This window comes from Pristis pectinata, chromosome 7 (assembly GCF_009764475.1).
Source record: "Pristis pectinata isolate sPriPec2 chromosome 7, sPriPec2.1.pri, whole genome shotgun sequence".
NCBI lineage: Eukaryota > Metazoa > Chordata > Chondrichthyes > Rhinopristiformes > Pristidae > Pristis > Pristis pectinata.
In genome coordinates, this window is record NC_067411.1 from 53,285,010 (window position 1) to 53,305,950 (window position 20,941).

Consider the following 20,941-nt stretch of genomic DNA (forward strand, 5'->3'; position numbering starts at 1 on the left):
CAAAGAGGAAGGGAAGATATTTAATTGGGGGAAGGCGAATTATGAGGCTATAAGGCGAGAGCTTGAGAGTGTGAATTGGATGACATTTTTGAAGGGAAATGTACTATGGAAATGTGGTCGATGTTCAGGGATCTCTTGCAGGATGTTAGGGATAAATTTGTCCTGGTGAGGCAGAGAAAGAATGGCAGGGTGAAGGAACCATGGGTGACAAGAGAGGTGGAAAAACTAGTTAGGAAGAAGAAGGCAGCGTACAAAAGGTGTAAGCAGCAAGGATCAGACAGGGCTCGTGAGGAATATAGAGTAGCAAGGAGGGAACTTAAGAAGGGCTGAGGAGAGCGAGAAGGGGACATGAAAAGGCTTTGGCGAGTAGGGTTAAGGAGAATCCCAAGGCTTTTTACTCGGACGTGAAGAGCAGAAGGATGGCTAGAGTAAAGGTAGGTCCGATTAAAGACAAAGGTGGGAAGCTGTGCCTGGAAGCTGTGGAAGTGGGTGAGGTTCTCAATGAATACTTCTCTTCAGTATTCACCAAGGAGAGGGGTCTTGATGACGCTGAGGACAGTGTTGGTAAGGGTAATGTTCTAGAGTATGTAGATACCAAGAGAGGATGTGTTGGAGCTGTTAGAAAATATTAGGATAGAATAGTCCCTGGGACCTGACGGATTATTCCCCAGGCTGCTCAGCAAGGTGAGGGAGGAGATGGCTGAACTATTGGCTAGGATCTTTGAGTCCTCGTTGTCCACGGGAATGGTACCGGAGGATTCGATGGTGGCAAATGTTGTCCAATTATTCAAAAAAGTTAGTAGGGATAGTCCAGGAAATTATAGGCCAGTGAGCCTTATGTCTGTGGTGGGCAAGCTGTTGGAAAAGATTCTTAGAGATAGGATCTATGGGCACTTAGAGAACCGTGGTCTGATCAGGGATAGCCAGCATGGTTTTGTGAAGGGCAGATCATGTCTCACAAGCCTGATAGTGTTCTTTGAGGAGGTGACCAGGCAGATTGATGAGGGTAGTGCAGTAGATGTGGTCTACATGGATTTTAGTAAGGCGTTTGATAATGTTCCGCATGGTAGGCTTCTTCAGAAGGTCAGAGGCCAAGGGATCCAGGGAGGCTTGGCCGTGTGGATTCAGAATTGGCTTGCCTGTAGAAAGCAGAGGGTTGTGGTGGAGGGAGTGCATTCGGATTGGAGGGCTGTGACTAGTGGTGTTCCAGAAGGATCGGTTCTGGGACCTCTACTTTTTGTGATATTTATTAATGACTTAGATGAAGGGGTGGAAGGGTGGGTTAGTGTGGAGGGCTGTCGAAGCTTACAGAGGGATATTGATAGGATGCAGAGCTGGGTTGAGAAGTGGCAGATGGAGTTCAATCTGGAGAAGTGTGAAGTGGTACACTTTGGAAGGACAAACTCCAAAGCAGAATACAAGGTAAGTGGCAGGATTCTGGGCAATGTGGAGGAGCAGAGGGATCTGGGGGTTCATATCCACAGATCACTGAAAGTTGCCACACACGTGGATAGGGTAGTTAAGAAAGCTTAGGGGATGTTAGCTTTCATAAATCGTGGGATCGAGTTTAAGAGCTGTGAAGTAATGATGCAGCTTTACAAAACTCTGGTTAGACCACACTTGGAGTACTGTGTCCAGTTCTGGTTGCCTCATTATAGGAAGGATGTGGAGGCGTTGGAGAGGGTGCAGAGGAGATTTACCAGGATGCTGTCTGGATTAGAGAGTATGGATTATGAGGAGAGACTAAAGGAGCTAGGGCTTTACTCATTGGGGAGGAGGAGGATGAGGGGAGACATGATAGAGGTATACAAAATACTAATAGGAATAGATAGAGTGGACAGCCAGCGCCTCTTTCCCAGGGCACCAATGCCTAATACAAGAGGGCATGGCTTTAAGGTAATGGGTGGGAAGTTCAAGGGAGACGTCAGAGGGAGGTTTTTCACCCAGAGAGTGATTGGTGCATGGAATGCGCTGCCTTGGGGGGGTGGTGGTGGAGGCTGATACGTTGGTCAAGTTCAAGAGATTGTTAGGTAAGCATATGGAGGAATTTAAAATATATGGGAGGAAGGGGTTAGATAGTCTTAGGAGTGGTTTGAAGGTCGGCACAATATGGTGGGCTGTATTGTTCTATGGTTTATTGTTCATTCTTTGTCTCATTATTTAAACTATGCAGACTGCTGAGAAAGGTGTTGCTAATGATGAACGTAACATGTATATTGTGAAAAGAGGAAGGTGTGGGACTCTGAGCAGGAGCAAGTCATGGGATAAAGCAGTAGCCTGCGAGAGCAAGTTTAGTAATCAGGATAGCCAGGGGCACAGTAAAGGGAGGGAAAGGAATACTCAGTTAAACTGCATTTATTTCAATGCACAAGGATTAACAGTAAAAACAGGTGAATGCAGAGCATGGATCGGCTCTGGAGACAAGATGTTATAGACATAACAGAAACATGGCTGAGAGAAGGGCAAGACTGGCAGCTCAATGCTCCAGGATGTAGATGCTGCAGGATGTAGAAGTACAGGTAAGCGAGGAGGGGGTGTTGCCTTTTTGATAATGGAGGACATAATAGCAGTGCTTAGAGATGACATCCTTGAAGGATCATCCAGTGCGGCGATATGAGTAGAGCTGTATAGACCCCCCAGTTATCAGCAGGAACATGAGGAGCAGGTGTGTGGACAAAATAGCTCATAGTTGTTGGAATAACAAATTTGTATTAGTGGGAGATTTTAATTTCCCTGGTATTGACTGGACCACACAGACCGTTAAGGGCCTGGATGAGGTGGAATTTGCGAAATGTGTCCAGGAATGTTTCCTGAATCAATATATATAGAGGGACTTACTCAGGAAGATGCAATATTCAATAGATAGGGGACCTCCTCTTGCGGAATGAGTAACGGAGGTGGCAGTTGGAGCACTTTGGTCACTTTGAATAGTGACCAAAATTCTATTAGTTTTAAGATTGTGATGGAAAAGGTCCACAGGTTAGGGTTCTAAACTGGAGCGGGGCTAATTTTGAGAGAATTAGGCAGGATCTAGCAGAGCTCAATTGGGAGAGCCTGTTCGAAGGAAAAGGAACTAATGACAAGTGGGAGGCTTATAAGACTGAGATATCTGGAGGCTAGCGGTAGGGTAGAGTTCCTGTTAGGATGAAGGGTAAACATGGGCTGATGAGAGATATTGAGGCTCTGGTCAAAAGAAAGAAGGAAACATACATTAGGTTTGGAGGTCAAGGACTAGTGAATCCCTTGATGATAAAAAGATTCAGAATACACTTGAGAAGGAAATCAGGAGGGCAAAGAGAGGGTATGAGATGGATCTGGCAGGTAAGGTTAAGGGAAATCCCAAAAGTTTCTGTAGATATATTAAGAGTGGCTTGGGAGAAGGTAAGTCCCCCTAGAATCAGCAGGGCTGCCTATGTTTTGAGCTGCAGGAGATGGGTGGGATTTTTAATGAATATTTCTTCTCTGTGTTTACTGAGGACAAAATCACAGTTGCTTAGGAGGTCAGGAAAATAAGTGGAGATGTTTTGGAGAACATTCATACTACCAGGGAGGAGGTATTTGCAGCCTTGCAGTGTATTAAGGTGGATAAATCCCCAGGGCCTGACTGAGTACATCCTCAGACTTTGTGGGAGGTTAAAGAAATTGCGGAGCGCCTTGCAGAGATAGTTTGAAATAGTGCCAGAGAGGGGCAACTTTCTGTGTGCAGCTCTCAAGGGAATCATCAAGAAGTATTCCTGTTTACAACTACAGCAGCTGAAATATGCAGCCACAGGCACTGCTCTTAGCAACATTTTTTCAAGTCATTTAAAAGAACTAGCAATCTTCTGAACTGGCGGACTCTGGGACTTCCAGACAACCCAGGGAGCAGGTGCTGGAAAGCTCAGGGAACGTCTTCATTGTTTCAGAAAACATGGCTGCTGGGGAGGGCTGCAGGTAAAACTGAAACACAGGGCCTTAAGGCCTCCCTGCCTACCATCCTCCTGATTAATGGACAGCCTTTGGAAAATAAAATTGAAGACCTCAGAGCAAGATTGCAGTACCAGAGGGATATCAGGGACTGTTGTGTACTCTGCTTCACAGAGATGTGGCAATTTTGTCTCAGTCTTGCTCCCCCGATCTGGAACATCTGGCAGTCAAATGCCATCCATTCTACCTGCTGAGGGAGTTCTTTGCCATCATCCTGGTAGCTAGATCTGAGGCGTTCAAGACTGGCGATTCAGAATCCTCCAAGAAGTCCAGGTATGGCCTACAGAAGGCCATCATGAGAGTGAAAAGGCAATTCCCTGTGAAGTTAGAGAGACAGTTGGATTCATGACAACTGTGGCAGGGTTTGTATGCCATTACTTCCTATAAGGTGAAACCTAACAGCAAAAATGGCAGTGATACTTCACCCTCAATGAACTCAATGCCTTTTATGCATGCTTTGAAATGGAGAATAATACTACACCTGTGCAAATCCCCAGAGCAGCTGGCGACCCTGTGATCTCTGTCTCGGAGGCCGACGTCAGAACATCCTTCAAGAGGGTGAACCCTCACAAGGCGTCAGGCCCTGACTGTATACCTAGTCAGGTACTGAAAACCTGTGCTGACCAACTGGCTGGAGTGTTCAAGGACATCTTCAACCTCTCACCGCTGCGGTCTGAGGTTCCCACTTGCTTCAAAAGGGCAGCAATCATAGTGGTGCCCAAGAAGAGCAGGGTGAGCTGCCTCAACTACTATCAACCAGTAGCATTTACATCTACTGTAATGAAATGCTTCAGCAGGTTGGTTATGGCTGGAATTAACCAGCAGCAACTTGCCTACTGTGGCAACAGGTCTACAGCGGACGCAATCTCTCTGGCTCTCCACTTTGCTTTGGAGCACACAACAGAAAAACATATGCCAGGCTGCTGTTTATCGATTACAGCTAGGCGTTCAACATTATCATCCCCTCAGTCTGATTAGGAGGAGTTAGCATGGCTTTGTGCATGGGAAGTCATGTTTGATGAATAACCAAAAGGGTTAATGAGGGTAGGCAGTGGATATTGTCTATTTGGACTTTAGCAAGGTCTTTGACAAGGTACCACATGGCAGGTTGGTCTGGAAGGTCAGGTCCAATGAAATCCAGGGAGAGCTAGTTAGGTTTCTCGGAATGGAGACTGGTGGCCAGTGGTGTGCTGCAGGGGTTGGTGTTGCGACCCTTGTTATTCGTTATATACAGTGGCATGCAAAAGTTTGGGCACCCTGGTCAAAATTTCTGTTACTGTGAATAGTTAAGTGAGTAGAAGATGAACTGATCTCCAAAAGTCATAAAGTTAAAGATGAAACATTCTTTTCAACATTTTAAGCAAGATTAGTGTACTATTTTTGCTTTGTACAATTTTAGAGTGGAAAAAAAAAGGAAGGGAGCACCATGCAAAAGTTTGGGCACCCCAAGAGATTTGAGCTCTCGGATAACTTTTAGCAAGGTCTCAGACCTTCATTAGCTTGTTAGGGCTATGGCTTGTTTACAGTCATCGTTAGGAAAGGCCAGGTGATGCAAATTTCAAAGCTTTATAAATATCCTGACTCAAACCTTGTCCCAACAATCAGCAGCCATGGGCTCCTCTAAGCAACTGTCTAGCACTCTGAAAATTAAAATAAATGATGCCCACAATGCAGGAGAAGGCTATAAGAAGATAGCAAAGCATTTTCAGGTAGCCATTTCCTCAGTTTGTAATGTAATTAAGAAATGGCAGTTAACAGGAACGGTTGAGGTCAAGTTGAGGTCTGGAAGACCAAGAAAACTTTGAGAGAACTGCTCTTAGAATTGCTAGAAAGGCAAATCAAAACCCCCATTTGACTGCAAAAGACCTTCAGGAAAATTTAGCAGACTCTGGAGTGGTGGTGCACTGTTCTACTGTGCAGCGACACCTGCACAAATATGACCTTCATGGAAGAGTCATCAGAAGAAAACCTTTCCTGTGTCCTCAGCACAAAATTCAGTGTCAGTAATTTGCAAAGTAACATCTACTTAAGCCTGATGCATTTTGGAAACAAGTCCTGTGGACTGATGAAGTTAAAATAGAACTTTTTGGCCGCAATGAGCAAAGGTATGTTTGGAGAAAAAAGAGTGCAGAATTTCATGAAAAGAACACCTCTCCAGTTGTTAAGCATGGGGGTGGATCGATCATGCTTTGGGCTTGTGTTGCAGCCAGTGGCAGGGGGAACATTTCACTGGTAGAGGGAAGAATGAATTCAATTAAATACCAGCAAATTCTGGAAGCAAACATCACACCGTCTGTAAAAAAAAAGGCTGAAGATGAAAAGAGGATCACTTCTATAACAGGATAATGACCCTAAACACATCACAAAATCCACAATGGACTACCTCAAGAGGCACAAGCTGAAGGTTTTGCCATGGCCCTCACAGTCCCCCAACCTAAACATCGTCAGAAATCTGTGGATAGACTTCAAAAGAGCAGTGCATGCAAGACGGCTAAAGAATCTCACAGAACTAGAAGCCTTTTGCAAGGAAGAATGGGCAAAAATCCCCCAAACAAGAATTGAAAGACTCTTAGTTGGCTACAGAAAGTGTTTACGAGCTGTGATACTCCCCAAAGGGGGTGTTACTAAGTACTGACCATGCAGGGTGCCCAATGTCTTTTGGAAATCAGGTCATCTTCTACTCGCTTAGCTATTCACAGTAACAGCAATTTTGACCAGGGGTGCCCAAACTTTTGCATGCCACTGTAAAAGACTTGGATGCATAAGACTTGGTCAGCAAGTTTGCAGATGACACAAAGTTAGGAAGTGTGTTGATAGTAAAGAAGGTTATTGTAGATTACAAGGAGATCTTGATCAGTTATGGAAGTGGGCCAAGGAGTGGCAAATAGATTTTAATACAGATAAGTGTGAGGTGATGCATTTTAGAAAGTCAAACCAGTGTATGATTTTTTCTATGAATGGTCAGGCACTCGGAAATGTACTGGAACAGAGGGACCTTGAAGTGCAAGTGCATAGTTCATTGAAAGTGGCATCACACATGTAGACAAGGTGGTGAAAAAGGTGCTTAAGCCTGCTGACTTTCAACCGTGATGGAGCGAGCTGAGTCTACAACCCTTTGCAGCTTCTTGCAATCCTGTGCATTGGAAGCTCCATACCAACTAGAATGAGAGCAAGGAAGATTTAGGAGGATATTGCTAGGACTAGAGGGCCTAATTTAAAGGGAAAGGTTGGCCAGGCGAGATCTTTCTTCCTTGCGACATAGGAGAATGAGGGCAACCTGATAGAGGTGTTTAAAATTATGAGAGGCATATATAAGGTGGATGGCAACAGTCTTTTCCCCAGGGTAGGGGAGTCCAAAAGTAGGGGGTTCATTTGGGGTGAGAGGGGAAAGATTTAAAAGGGACCTGAGGGGCAACTATTTCATTCAGAGGGTGGTGAGTATATCGAATGAGCTGCCAGAGGAAGTGGTTGAGGCAGAGTATCATTTAAGAAGCAGTTGGATAGGTACATGGAGGGGAGGGGCCTGGAGGGATATGGGCTGAACGCAGGAAATTAGGACTAACTTGGTGGAAAAAGTTGTTAGCATGGACTCATTGGGCTGAAGGTCCTGTATCCGTGCTGAATTGCTGGGAGCCTAAAAGTGTAAAATTGTACCAGAAAATATGTGTACTGTATTGTAAAAGGCTCAATCATGCAATCAACTTGGCCCAACTCTAGTGCTCAGCCAGCTAGTCCCACTTGGCCACATTTGGCCCATATTTCTCTCAACCCTCTTACCCATGTTCTTACCCAAATGTCCTTTAAATGTTGTATTGTGCCTGCCTCAACCACTTTCTCTGGCAGCTCATTCCATATATATACCATGCTCTGCGTGAAGAAATTGCCCCTCAGGTCCATTTTAAATCTTTCACATCTCACCTCAAACCTCTAGTTTTTAGTTTCCCTTTCTTGGGAAAAAGACTTTGTTCACCCTGTGTTCACCTCTCATGATTTTATACACATCCGTAAGATCACCCCTCAGTCTCTGATGTTCCCGGGAATAAAGTCCTAGCCTACCCAACCTCTCCCTATAACTGAGACCCTTGAGTCCCACCAGCATCTTCATAAATCCTCTCTGCACACTTTCCAGTTTAATGATGTCTTTCCTATAACAGGGTGAGCAAAACTGTACATAATACTCAAGTGCGGTCTCACCAGCGTCTTATTCAACTCCTTAACTCAGTGCCCTGATGGATGAAGGCCATCATGCCAAATGACTTCTTCACCACCCTACCTGTGACGCTGCTTTCAGTGAACTATGTACTTGTACTCCTTAGTCCCTCTGTTCCACAATAATCCCCAGGCCCTGACCATTCACTGTATAATTCTACCCTGGTTGAATTCCCCAAATGCAACACTTTGCACGTATCTGAATTGAAAGCCATTTTTCAATCTTCAGCCCGCTCACCTAGATCAAGACCCCCCCCCCCCCCCCCCGTAATTTTTGATAACCTTCTTCACTGTCTACAATACCACCTATTTTAGCATCATTCGCAAGCTTACTAACCATGCCTTGTACATTCACATCCAAATCATTTAAATAAATAATGAACAACAAAGTTCTCAGCACCAACCCCTGCTGAACACTGCTAGTCACAGGCCTCCAGCGTGAGAAACAACCTTTGACCATCACTGTTTGCTACCATCAAGCAAATTATGAATCCAATTAGCTGTCTTTCCTTGGATCCCATACAATCTAACCTTCCAGACTAGCCTGCCATACGGGACCTTGTCAAAGGTCTTGCTAATGTCCATACAAATAATGTCCACTGCCCTGCTCTCATCTATCCTCTTGGTTACCTGTTTGAAAATCTCCCAAGAGATTTGTCAGATGTGATTTCCCACGTACAAAGCCATGCTGACTGTACCTAATTAGACCTTGACTATTCAAATTCTAAAAGATCTTGTCCTTCAGAATCCCCTCCAGTATCTTACCCACTGCTGACATCAGACTCACTGGTCTATACTTCCCTGGCTTGTCTTTGTTGCTTTTCTGAAATGATGGTATAACATTAGCCACCCTCCAGTCTTCTGGAACTTCACCTGTGGCTAAAGGTGAAGCAAATATTTCTGCAAGGGCCTCCTCAATTTCTTCCCTATCTTCCCACAAGGTCCAAGGATACACTCAGGCCCTGAGGTATCTGTCTTAATGCACCTTAAGGCTGCCAATACCTCCTCCCTGGTAATTTGTATGCAGTCGAAGACATCATCGCTCAGTCACCTCATTTCTTTAGCATCCAGCATTTTCTGTACAGTAAAAACTGATTGAAAAATCCCAGCTAAAAATCTTGCCCATCTCCTGTGGTTCCACACATAGACGGCCATGCTGATCTTTTAAGAGGACCTATTCTCTCCCTAGCCACCCTTTTAATATTCCTATAGATTCCCTTGGGATTTTCCTTAATCCTGCCTGCTAGATCCATCTCATACCACCTTTTTGCCCTGCTGATATCCCTGTTGTGTCTTCTCCTAACTCATAGTCATTGAGGGATTCACTGGTTCTCGATTGCCTGAAGCCAATGTATGCCTCCTTTTCCTTGACCAGAGCCTCATTATCTCTCGTCAGCCAGACTTCCCTAAACTTGCCAACCTTGCCCTTAACCCATGTTGTCCCTGGACTCTTGATATCACAGTCTTAAAAGCCTTCCACTTGCCAGTCATCCCTTTACCGGGATTCTCAGCCAATCGACCTCTGCGAGATCCTGCCTAGTACCTCCAAATTGGCACTGCCCCAGTTTAGCACCTTGACTTGTGGACCCATCCTATCTTTCTCCTGAACTGTTTTGAAACTAATAGAATTACGGTCACTGGACCCAAAATGCTCCATAACTGATACTTTAGTTACTTGCCCAACCTTGTTCCAGTGTTGCGTACTCCCTATTAGTGCCCTCGATGTATTGATTAAGGAAAGTTTCTTGGATGCACTGAATAAACTCCACCCCCTCCATCCCTTTGCACTGTGGTTATCCCAGTCAATATTAGGGAAGTTAAATCTCCCACTAATACTCCCCTATTGTTCTTACAACTACCTGCAGTTTCTCTACAAATCTGCTTCTCTAATTCCTGCTAGCTATTGGTGGCCTGTAATACAGTCCCTTCAAAGTGACTATCGCCGCCTTGTTTCTAAATTCTACCCAAGTGGCCTCATTGGATGATGCCTCAGGATTATCCTTCCTAAGCACTGTTGTTATATTCTCCCTCATTAAAAAGGCAACTCCCCCTCCTCTCTTACCTGCATCCCTGTCGCGTCTGTAGCATCTATATCCTGAAACATTAAGCTGCCAGTCCTGCCACATTTTTGTTATGGCAATAATATCCCTGTCCCCAGAGGTAATCAATGTCCTGAGTTCATCTGCCTTGTGTGTTAAGGCTCTTGTAATGAAATAAATGCAGTTTAAACCAACAGTCTTTCCTCTCCCTTTGCTATGCTCCTGGATATCCTGACTACTAAACTTGCTCTTGTTCGCTACAGTATTTTACTTGAATTCTTGTCAGCCTCTCTACTGGTCAGGGTCCCACTTCCCTGCCAATCGAGTTCAAACTCTCCCGAGTAGCAGTAGCAAATCTCCCTGCCTAGATATTTGTCCCCTCCAGTTCAGGTGCAACCAGTACCTCTTGTACAGGTCACCTTCTGCCCGAGAGATCCCAATGATCCAAGATCCTGAATCCCTGTCCCTGCACCAACTCCTCAGCTGCACATTCATCTGACCTATCTTTGTTTCCTGCCCTCATTAGCACATGGCACTGGGAGTAATTCAGGGATTGCTCCCCTTGAAGTCCTGCTTCTTAAATTCTTTCCTATTCTGAGGAACTATTCCTGGAAAGTTTTAAAACTGCTTATAAAATAAAAAATCATGTCACAAGGTTCCAAGGCCTTGGTTGACCAACAAATGTGTTCTTACTTTAATTCCCACTGCTGTCTGTAAGAAGTTTGTACATTCTCCATGTGATGGTGTGAGTTTCCTCTGGGTGCTCCGGTTTCCTCCCACATTCCAAAGATGTACGGGTTAGTAGGTTAACATAGGTGTAATTGGGCAGTGCAGGCTGGAAGGGCCTGTTACCTTGCGGTATGAATAAATTTTTTAAAAGATTTTTTTTTCATTTCCACATTCAGGACTTCGGTTTTATTAATTTATTGCAGATGATAAGGAAGCAACTTCCACAAAATACACCAGAGAGAGGAAATGTAGCTGTGGCATTGGATTTAAAATATTAATTAAATTATTTCTGTTCAGAAAAGTAAATCATTGTTGAGCAAAAAACAAGCTGCTGGAGGAACTCAATGGCTCTGTGAAGGGCTCTGTAGATAAAGCAGCATCTGTGGAGGGAAATGGACAGTCAACGTTTTGTATCAAGACCCTTCATTTGGACTGAAAGAGTAGAGGGGAGATAGCCTTTATAAAGAGGATGGGGGAGGGATAGAGCAAGAGTTGGTAAACGATAGGTGGGTCCAGATAAAGAGGGGTTGATTGGCATATGGAATCAGGTGCGGAGGGAGGAATAGAGATAGCGACAGAGGTGTTAAGTGGAGACAACAAAGGACTGCACATTAGAAACATAGAAAACCTACAGCACAATTCAGGCCCTTTGGCCCGCAAAGCTGTGCCGAACATGTCCCTACCTTAGAAATTACTAGGCTTAGCCATAGCCCTCTATTTTTCTCAGCTCCATGAAGTTTCTCAAAAGACCCTATTTCCACTTCCACCACCGTTGCCAGCAGCCCATTCCACGCACTCACCACTCCCCGAGTAAAGAACTTACCCCTGGCATCTCCTCTATACCTACTCCCCAGCACCTTAAACCTGTGTCCTCTTGTGGCAACCATTTCAGCCCTGGGGAAAAGCCTCTGACTATCTACCCGATCAATGCCTCTCATCATCTTATAGACCTCTATCAGGTCCCCCCCTTATCCTCTGTCGCTCCAAGGAGAAAAAGGCCAAGTTCCTTCAACCTGCTTTGCAATCCGGGTAGCATCCTTGTAAATCTCCTCTGCACCCTTTCTATGGCTTCCACATCCTTCCTGTAGTGAGGCGACCAGAACTGAGCACAGTACTCCAAGTGGGGTCTGACCAGGGACCTATAATAACTGCAACAATACCTCTCGGCTCCTAAATTCAATTCCCCGATTGATGAAGGACAATACACCATATGTCTCCTTAACCACAGAGTCAACCTGTGCAGCTGCTTTGAGTGTCCTATGGACTCGGGCCCCAAGATCCCTCTGATCCTCCACACTGCCAAGAGTCCTACCATTAATACTATATTCTGCCATCATATTTGACCTACCAAAATGAACCACCTCACACTTATCTGGGTTGAACTGCATCTGCCACTTCTCAGTCCAACTTTGCATCCTATCTATGTCCCACTGTAACCTCTGACAGCCCTCTATACTATCCACTACACACCCAATCTTTGTGTCATCCGCAAACTTACTAACCCATCCCTCCACTTCCTCATCCAGGTTGTTTATAAAAATCACAAAGAGTAAGGGTCCCAGAACGGATCCCTGAGGTACACCACTGGTCACCGACCTCCATGCAGAATACTACCCTTCAACAACCATTCTTTGCCTTCTGTGGGCCAGCCAGTTCTGGATCCACATTGCAATGTCCCCTTGGATCCTATGCCTCCTTACTTTCTCAATAAGCCTTGCATGGGGTACCTTATTAAATGCCTTGCTGAAATCTATATACACTACCTCTACTGATCTCCCTTCATCAATGTGTTTAGTCACATCCTCAAAAAAATTCAATCAGGCTCCTAAGTCAGGACCTGCCCTTGACAAAGCCATGCTGACTATTCCTAATCATATTATACCTCTCCAAATGTTCATAAATCCTGCCTCTCAGGATCTTCTCCATCAGCTTACCAACCACTGAGGTAAGACTCACTGGTCTATAATTTCCTGGGCTATCTTTACTCCCTTTCTTGAATAAGGGAACAACATCCGCAACCCTCCAATCTTCCGAAACCTGTCCCGTCTCCATTGATGATGCAAAGATCATTGCCAGAGGATCCGCAATCTCCTCCCTCGCTTCCCACAGCAGCCTGGGGTACATCTCATCCGGTCCCGGCGACTTATACAACTTGATGCTTTCCAAAAGTTCTAGCACCTCCTCTTTCCTAATATCTATATGCTCAAGCTTCTCAGCCTGCTGCAAGTCCTCACTACAATCACCCAGATCTATTTCCGTAGTGAATATTGATGTAAGGTATTCATTAAGTACCTCCGCTATTTCTTCCGGATCCATTCACACTTCCCCACTGCTGCACTTGATAGGCCCTATTCTTCGCATCTTATCCTCTTGCTCTTCACATACTTGTAGAATGCCTTGGGGTTTTCCTTAATCCTGCCCACCAAGGCCTTCTCATGCCCCCTTCTGGCTCTCCTAATTTCCTTCTTAAGCTCCTTCCTGTTAGCCTTATACTCTTCCAGATCTCTAACATTACCTAGCTCTCTGTACCTTTTGTAAGCTTTTCTTTTGCTTTTGACTAGATTTATTACATCCTTTGTACACCACGGTTCCTGTATCCTCTTGTGACTCCCCTGTCTCATTGGAACATGCCTATGCGGAACTCCACTCAAATATCATCTGAATATTTGCCACATTTCTTCTGTACTTTTCCCTGAGAACATCTGTTCCTAATTTAAGTTTCCAAGTTCCTGCCTGAGAGCCTCATAATTCCCCTTACTCCAAGTAAACACCTTTCTAGTCTGTCTGTTCCTATCTCTCTCCAATGCTATCGTAAAGGAGATAGAATTATGATCGCTATCTCCAAAATGCTCTCCCACTGAGAGATCTGACATCTGACCAGGTTCAGTTCCCAATACCAAATCAAGCACAGCCTCTCCTCTTGTAGGCTTATATACATATTGAGTCAAGAATCCTTCCTGAATACACTTAACAAACTCCACCCCATCTACACCCCTCACAGTATGGAGATGCCAATTGATGTTTGGGAAATTAAAATCTCCCATCACAACAACTCTGGTATTATCACCACTTTCTAGGATCTGCTTCCCTATATGCTCCTCAATATCCCTGTTACTATTGGGTGGCCTATAATGAACACCCAGTAAAGTTATTGACCCCTTCCTGTTCCTCACCTCCACCCACAGAGACTCCGTAGACAGTCCCTCAATGACGTCCACCTTTTCTGCAGCTGTGACACTATCTCTGATCAACAGTGCCACTCCCCAACCTCTTTTGCCTCCCTCCCTGTCCTTCCTGAAACATCTAAAACCCGGCACTTGAAGTAACCACTCCAGTCCCTGAGCCATCCAGGTCTCTGTAATGGTCGCCACATCGTATCTCCAAGTATTAATCCAAGCACTAAGCTCATCAGCCTTGTTCACAATACTCCTTGCATTAAAATAGACACATCTCAAACCGGTCTGAGCATGTCCCTTCTCTGTCACCTGCCTATCCTCCCTCTCGTACCTACTACTAGCTTTCTTTATTTGAGAGCCAAACACCTCTTCCCCAGTCTCTCCAGTTCGGATCCTATTCCCCAACAATTCTCGTTTAAACTCCCCCAGTAGCCTTAGCAAACCTCCCCGCCAGGATATTGGTCCCCTGGGATTCAAGTGCAACCCGTCCTCTTTGTACAGGTCATACCTGCCCCAAAAGAGGCCCCAGTGATCCAGAAATCTGAATCCCTGCCCCTTACTCCAATCCCTCAGCCACACATTTAACCTCCACCTCATTCTATTCCTATACTCACTGTCATGTGGCACCAACTACATGAACATTGAATTCACTAATTTCAGTTAACCCGCTCCCTTGCTGTCCCTTTCTCTCTACTTTTGATCTATCCAGGTCCTCTCATGCACCCTTTTCTTTCAAACCACCAATCCCCTCCTCCAGCCCCATAACACCCAGTTTCTTACCCCTCCCCCACCTACTTCATTTGTCCATCACCCACACTCTCCTCCCACTGGGTCCCTTATCCTCTGCCCCCATGCACATTATGGAATCTGTTTAAAAATGAAGGTGAAGAATGGAACCAAATAAGGGAGGGATGGTGGGCGGATGGAAACAGAGGGGGAAGCATCCATGGAGAAAAGCAGACGGTCGACGTTTCAGGTTAGAACCCTTCAGGACTGAAGATAGGAAAAGGGGAATCCCAATATATAGGAGGGAAAAACAGAGCAGTGAGAGGTGGACAAAAGAGGGGAGGTGAGGTGAGGTGGGCACAAGGTGGTGACCGGTAGATGCAGGTAAGGGATATAGATAGGCAGATGCAGAGGAGGAGGGAAGAGCAGATCCACCAGGGGATGGGTGCCCCATGGGGGGAGGGGAGGAAAAAATTAAAAATAGGTGAGAAAAAAAGAGGGAACGGCCTGGAAGGGGAAAAGAATAGGCATGGTGGGAGGGTGGGGTTGGTTTACTTCAAGTGGGAGAATTCGATGTTCATGCTGTTAGGATGTTAGGTCCCAAGACAGATATCTCTGATACCCCTCTCTTTCCTTTCTCGATCTTTCCATCTAAGGAGATGCTTTATCCGCCAACATCTACAAACCCACTGATGCCCAGAGCTACCTTGATTACAGCTCCTCTCACATTGTCTCTTGCAAGAACGCTATCCCTTTCTGTCAATTTCTCCACCTCTGCTGCATCTGCTCCCATGATAACGCTTTTCATTCCAGGACATCTGAGATGTCCAACTTTTTACTAACCGTGGCTTCCCCCCATCTGTGGTCAGGAGATCTCAAACCTGCACCTCTGCCATTTCCTGCGCCTCTGCTCTCACCCCCACGCCTCTCAGACCCAACAGGGATAGGGTCCCCCTTGTCCTCGCATTTCATCCCACCAGCCTACATATCCAACACATCATTCTCTGCCACTTCTGCCATCTCCAACGGAACCCCACCACCAATCATATCTTCCCTTCCCCACCCCTTTCTGCCTTTCGCAGGGACTGCTCTCTTCGTGACTCCCTAGCTCACTTCTCCCTCCCATCCATCCCGCTCCCACCCCGATGACTTCCACTGCTCCTGCCATAGGTGTAACACCTGCCCCTACACCTCTATCCAGGGACATTCACAGTCCTTTCAGGTGAGACATTTTTTTACCTGCACCTTCCTTAATATCCTCTACTGCATTCCGTGCTCCAAGTGTGGCCTCTTCTACACTGGCGAGACCAAATGCAAACTAGGTGACCGTTTCCTAGAGTACCTGCGCTCTGTCCGTAACCTTAATCTGCATCTTCCTGTTGCCAGTCACTTCAACTCCCCCTCCATCACTGATATGTCAGTCCTCGGCCTCCTCCACTGCCAGGAGAAGTCCAAACTCAAACTGGAGGAACAGCACCTCATTTTTTGTCTTGGGGCATGAACATCGAATTCTCCCACTTTAAGTAAACCAAACCTACCCCCCCCCCCCCCCCCCCCCCCAACCCGCCACCATGCTTCTTCTTTTCTTCACTTTCCAAGCCCCTCTCTCATTTTTTCTTCTCACCTATTTTTATTTTTTTTCCCATAGGGCACCTCCTCCTCCCCTGCATCTGCCTATCACTATCTCTTACCTGCATTCCCTGTCACTACTTTGTGCCCACCCCCCCTCCCCTCTTTTGTCCACCTATCACTGCTCTGTTTTTACCCCCTATATATTGGGTTTCCTCTTTTCCTATCTTCAACCCAGAAGAAGGGTCCTGACCATCTGATTTTCTCCACGGATGCTGTCTGACCTGCTGAGTTCCTCCAGCATCTTGTTTTTTTTAAATCTAGATTTCAGCATCTGCAGTCCTTTGTTTCTCACCGGTCTGTAGTTTCCAGGATTATCCCTATTTTCCTTCTTGAATAATGGAACAACATTAGCTACTGGCCAGTCTTCTGGGACCCAGCCTGCAGCTAGAGAGGACATGAAGATCTTGATCAAGGTCCCCACAATCTCATCTCTTTCCTCTGTCAATAACTTGGGGTATATGCCATCAGGCTTGGGGGACATTCACCTTAATGTTCTATAAGGGACCCAACACTACCTCCTTTTTTTTATCTCAAACTGCCAGAGCATATTAGCACGCTCCACACTGATCTCACTATCCTCCACGCCCTTCTCCTTGGTAAATATTGATGCAAAGTATGCATTTAGGATCTTGCCTATATCCTCCCCCTTCAAGCACATGTTACCTCCTTTATCCTTGAATGGTCCCACCCTCTCCCTAGTTATCCTCTTGCTCTTGATATATGTATAGAATGACTTGGGATTCTCTTTAGTCCTGCTTGTCAAGAACTCCTCATGGCCCTCCTGGCTTTCCTAATTGCCGCCTTGTGTTCTTTTCTGGCTTCTCAAGGACTCCATTTGATTTTTAGCCTCCTCAGGTTTACATACATTTCATTTTCATTCTAGACTAAATTCACAATCCCTCTTGACATGCAAGGTTCCTTTATCCTGCCATCCTTGTCCTTCCTTCTCACTGGAACATATTTTTCTGTACTCTGTGCAGTAGGTCTTTAAACACCCTCCAAATGTCATGTGTGGACTTGCCCAAAAACAGCTGTACCCAATTAACTCACTAGTTCCTGCCTAATACTCTCGTAATTTGCCCTGCTCCAATTTAGTACTCTCCTGCAAGGTCCATACTTATCCTTATTTATAGCTATTTTAAAACTTAAGGAGTTGTGGTCATTGTTCCCTAACTGATCTCCCACTGAAAGGTCAGTCACCCGGCCAGGCTCATTTCCCAACACCAGACCCTTCCTCTTGTTGGCGACTATCTACATACTGATTTAAGAAACCCTCTTGGATGCACCTAACAAATTCTGCCCCGGTTAAACTTCTTGCACTAAGGAGGTCTCAGTCCATATTGGGGAAGTTGAAGTCACTCACAACAACAACCCTGTTGTTTTTGCACCTTTCCCTAATCTGCCTGCATATCTGTTCTTCCATGTCCCAATGGTTATTGGGGTGTCTGTAGTATAATCCCATCAGAGTGATCCCATCAGTGATTACAACTTCCTTATTTTTGAGTTCTTCTCATATAAACTCAGTGGATAAGCCCTCCATTATGTCCCCTCTGAGTGCAGCTGTGATACTCTCCTTGATTAATAGTGCAGCTGCCCCCCCCTTTACCTCCCTCTCTATCTTTTTTTTAAAACATCAAAATCCTGCAAGATTAAGGATCCAGTCTTATCCCTCTCTCAACCAAGTCTCTGTAATAGCCATAACGTCATAGAGCATGGATCAGTACATGGAACTAAGTTCATCACCTTTACCCCAAATACACCTATCATTAAACATACTTCAACCTGTCTGTCCCATCATGTCTATTACCTTGCGGCTGCCTGTTCTTCCTTAAGGACCTACTGGTCATGACATCTACCTTCCTCTCAGTCCTTCCACTTTCTGACCTGGTGATCTGGTTCCAATCCCCCTGCCAAACTATTTTAAACCCTCCCGTGTGGCACTAGCAAACCTCCCAGCCAGGATTTTGGTTGCTGTCCAGTTAAGGTGCAACCTATCACTCTTGTACAGATCACCCCTGACCCAGAAGACGATCCAATAATCCAAGAACCTGAAACACTGCCCCCTGCACCAGTTCGTCAGCCGCCCATTCATCTGTTCTATCTTTCTATTCCTGTCCTGAAAGCACGTGGAGTAACTCAAATTATTACCTTCAAGGTCCTGCTTTTCAGCCTCTTTCCTAGCTCTCTATACTCACCACGCGGAACCGCTTTCCCCCTTTCTACTTATGTCGTTGGTGCCAATGTGCCCCACGACCTCTGGCTACTCGCCCTCCCCCTTGAGAATGTTCGGCAGCAGTTCTGAGACATCCTGGACCCTGGCACCCAAGAGGCAACACACTATCCTGGCATCTCTTCTGCAGCCACATAATCTCCTGTCTGACCCCTTATTGAGTCTCCTGTCACTATTGCTCTGCCTGAATTTACTCTTAACTGGATGGAGTCCATACAACGATATCATGAGCTCTACTTCTGAGGGTTACTCTGTAGTTCTTAAGCAACTTTGAGAGGCTTTCTTGTATGTCAATTAACTAATGAAGGCAAGATTTAGTTCATTTAATATTTATTTCTTTTTATGAGTTTTCTGGTGTTCATTTGAGAGAAAATATAGGTAACTTCAAGCTGTTGCTGTAGCTGGTCATTATGTAGAAATGCCCAATTAGTGAGCTGCATAATGCAAGGATTTGTGATATGTTCAGGAGAGATTATTGGGCAGCACTTCCTGTGCTGCCACTGAGATTAAGCATGGCTGTCTATTTTTGTTACTAATAGATCTTACTTAGAAAACCAGAAGTCAGAAAATGTTACATTAAAAATGAGGTTACATTAAAAATGCTTAATACACTGGTATATAAATTTTCTCTCTGTAATCTAACAATGACTTTAACGTATTTCAGAATCACAGAGAATGTATTGTGATACGTGTCTGTAGAGTATTTGCACAATAACTTTATCACGGTAATTTCCACAGAGCTGGAGTTTCTTAGTTCATTTCGATAGAGTAAATTATGCTTTTTGGATACCAGTTTCTTGAATTTTATTTATCACTCTTCTTTATATGTAGTAAATTGAATCATACTGTGAGATTAACAGCCTGGTTTAAACAACACAAAACTGTAAAAATCCTCTTGGAGAATGAGGCTGTCAAATTACAAACTAAAGCTGACATAACTGGATATACATTTAAATGCCTTTGATCTGTTCATTCACAGTCCAATCCTGGAATTGTAACATGCATGGACAATCATAACCATGGGTTGGAAACAGGACAATTTGTAACATTTCGGGAAGTCAGCGGGATGACAGAGTTAAATGAATCAGTTCAGCAAATAACAGGTGCGATCTTTCATTTGAGTGATACTGATTTAAATATTTTAGTGGGAATTGGAGAATAAATAGCTTTTGATGGCCGATGTTTCATTCCTTCCTCTTGTTCCTCTTTTATTAATTTTTGCATAGATGCAATCTTTATCTGGTTTACTAATTCTCTTGTCTTAAAACAGCATTCAGCTCTTTCAGATGTGTGCTGCTTCGGACACCCTTTCCGTCACTGTTCCTTGTTGCAATTTTTGATACCCCTTGGTTGTAAAATTTTGATACTTGTGAATCAATGGCTGGCATTTAGTAATAAAAACAAAAAATGCTAGTGATGTTCAGTAGAGTATGCAGTATCTATAGATAGAGGTAAAGCTGGTAACCTTTCAAAAGCATTTGGAAAGATCACACATATTTAAGCAGATAGAGGAAGAAAAAGCAGGGAGGATAAGAAAAAATAGGGAAAGCCTCTAATAGATTGATAAGGCAGGACAAGCAAGAAAAATCATAAAAGTAGTTGCCTAACAGATAACTGGAATCAGATCTTTAAACAAGATTTTTTTGGATTCTAATTTGGCATTCCACTTCAGGAACATGATTTTCTTTCATTGCTTAAGTTTAAGGATGAGAACCATTGTTGCTAGAGACATGACAGTGGTACAGATAAGCGAGGAGGCGGTGTTGTCTTTTTGATAATGGAGGATGTAACAGCAGTGCTTAGAGACGACATCCTTGGAGCGTTGTCCAGTGAGGCCATACAGGTAGAACTTAGAAACAAGAAGGGGAGCGTGACTCTAGTGGGGGCTGTATTATAGACACGCCACCCCCCCCCCCCCCCCCACCCCCCACTAGTCAGCAGGAACTTGAGCAGGTGTGTAGAGAAATTACTCATAGTTGTAAGAATAGTAGGGTTGTATTAGTGGGCGATTTTAATTTCGCCGGTATTGGCTGGGCAACCCAGAGTGTTGAGGGCCTGGACAGGGTGGAATTTATGAAATGTGTCCAAAAAAATTTCCTTAGTCAATATATAGAGGGCCCTACTCGGTAGGGCACAATACTGGATCTCCTCTCAGGGAACGAGGCAGGGCAAGTAACAGAGGTGGCAGCCAGGAAGTACTTTGTCTTCAGTGACCAAAAATCTGGTCAAGAAAA

At 44.8% G+C, this 20,941-nt stretch overlaps 1 protein-coding gene across 2 annotated transcripts in view; it reads left to right on the plus strand.

Moving 5' to 3' along the window:
• Positions 1-20,941, plus strand: part of uba6 (ubiquitin like modifier activating enzyme 6) — a 228,766-nt gene that overhangs the window by 56,624 nt on the left and 151,201 nt on the right. For both annotated transcript variants that reach the window (XM_052019228.1, XM_052019229.1), the window contains exon 9: positions 19,687-19,810. In XM_052019228.1, the coding sequence (XP_051875188.1) occupies positions 19,687-19,810 (124 nt within the window). The remainder of the gene's footprint in view (positions 1-19,686; positions 19,811-20,941) is intronic.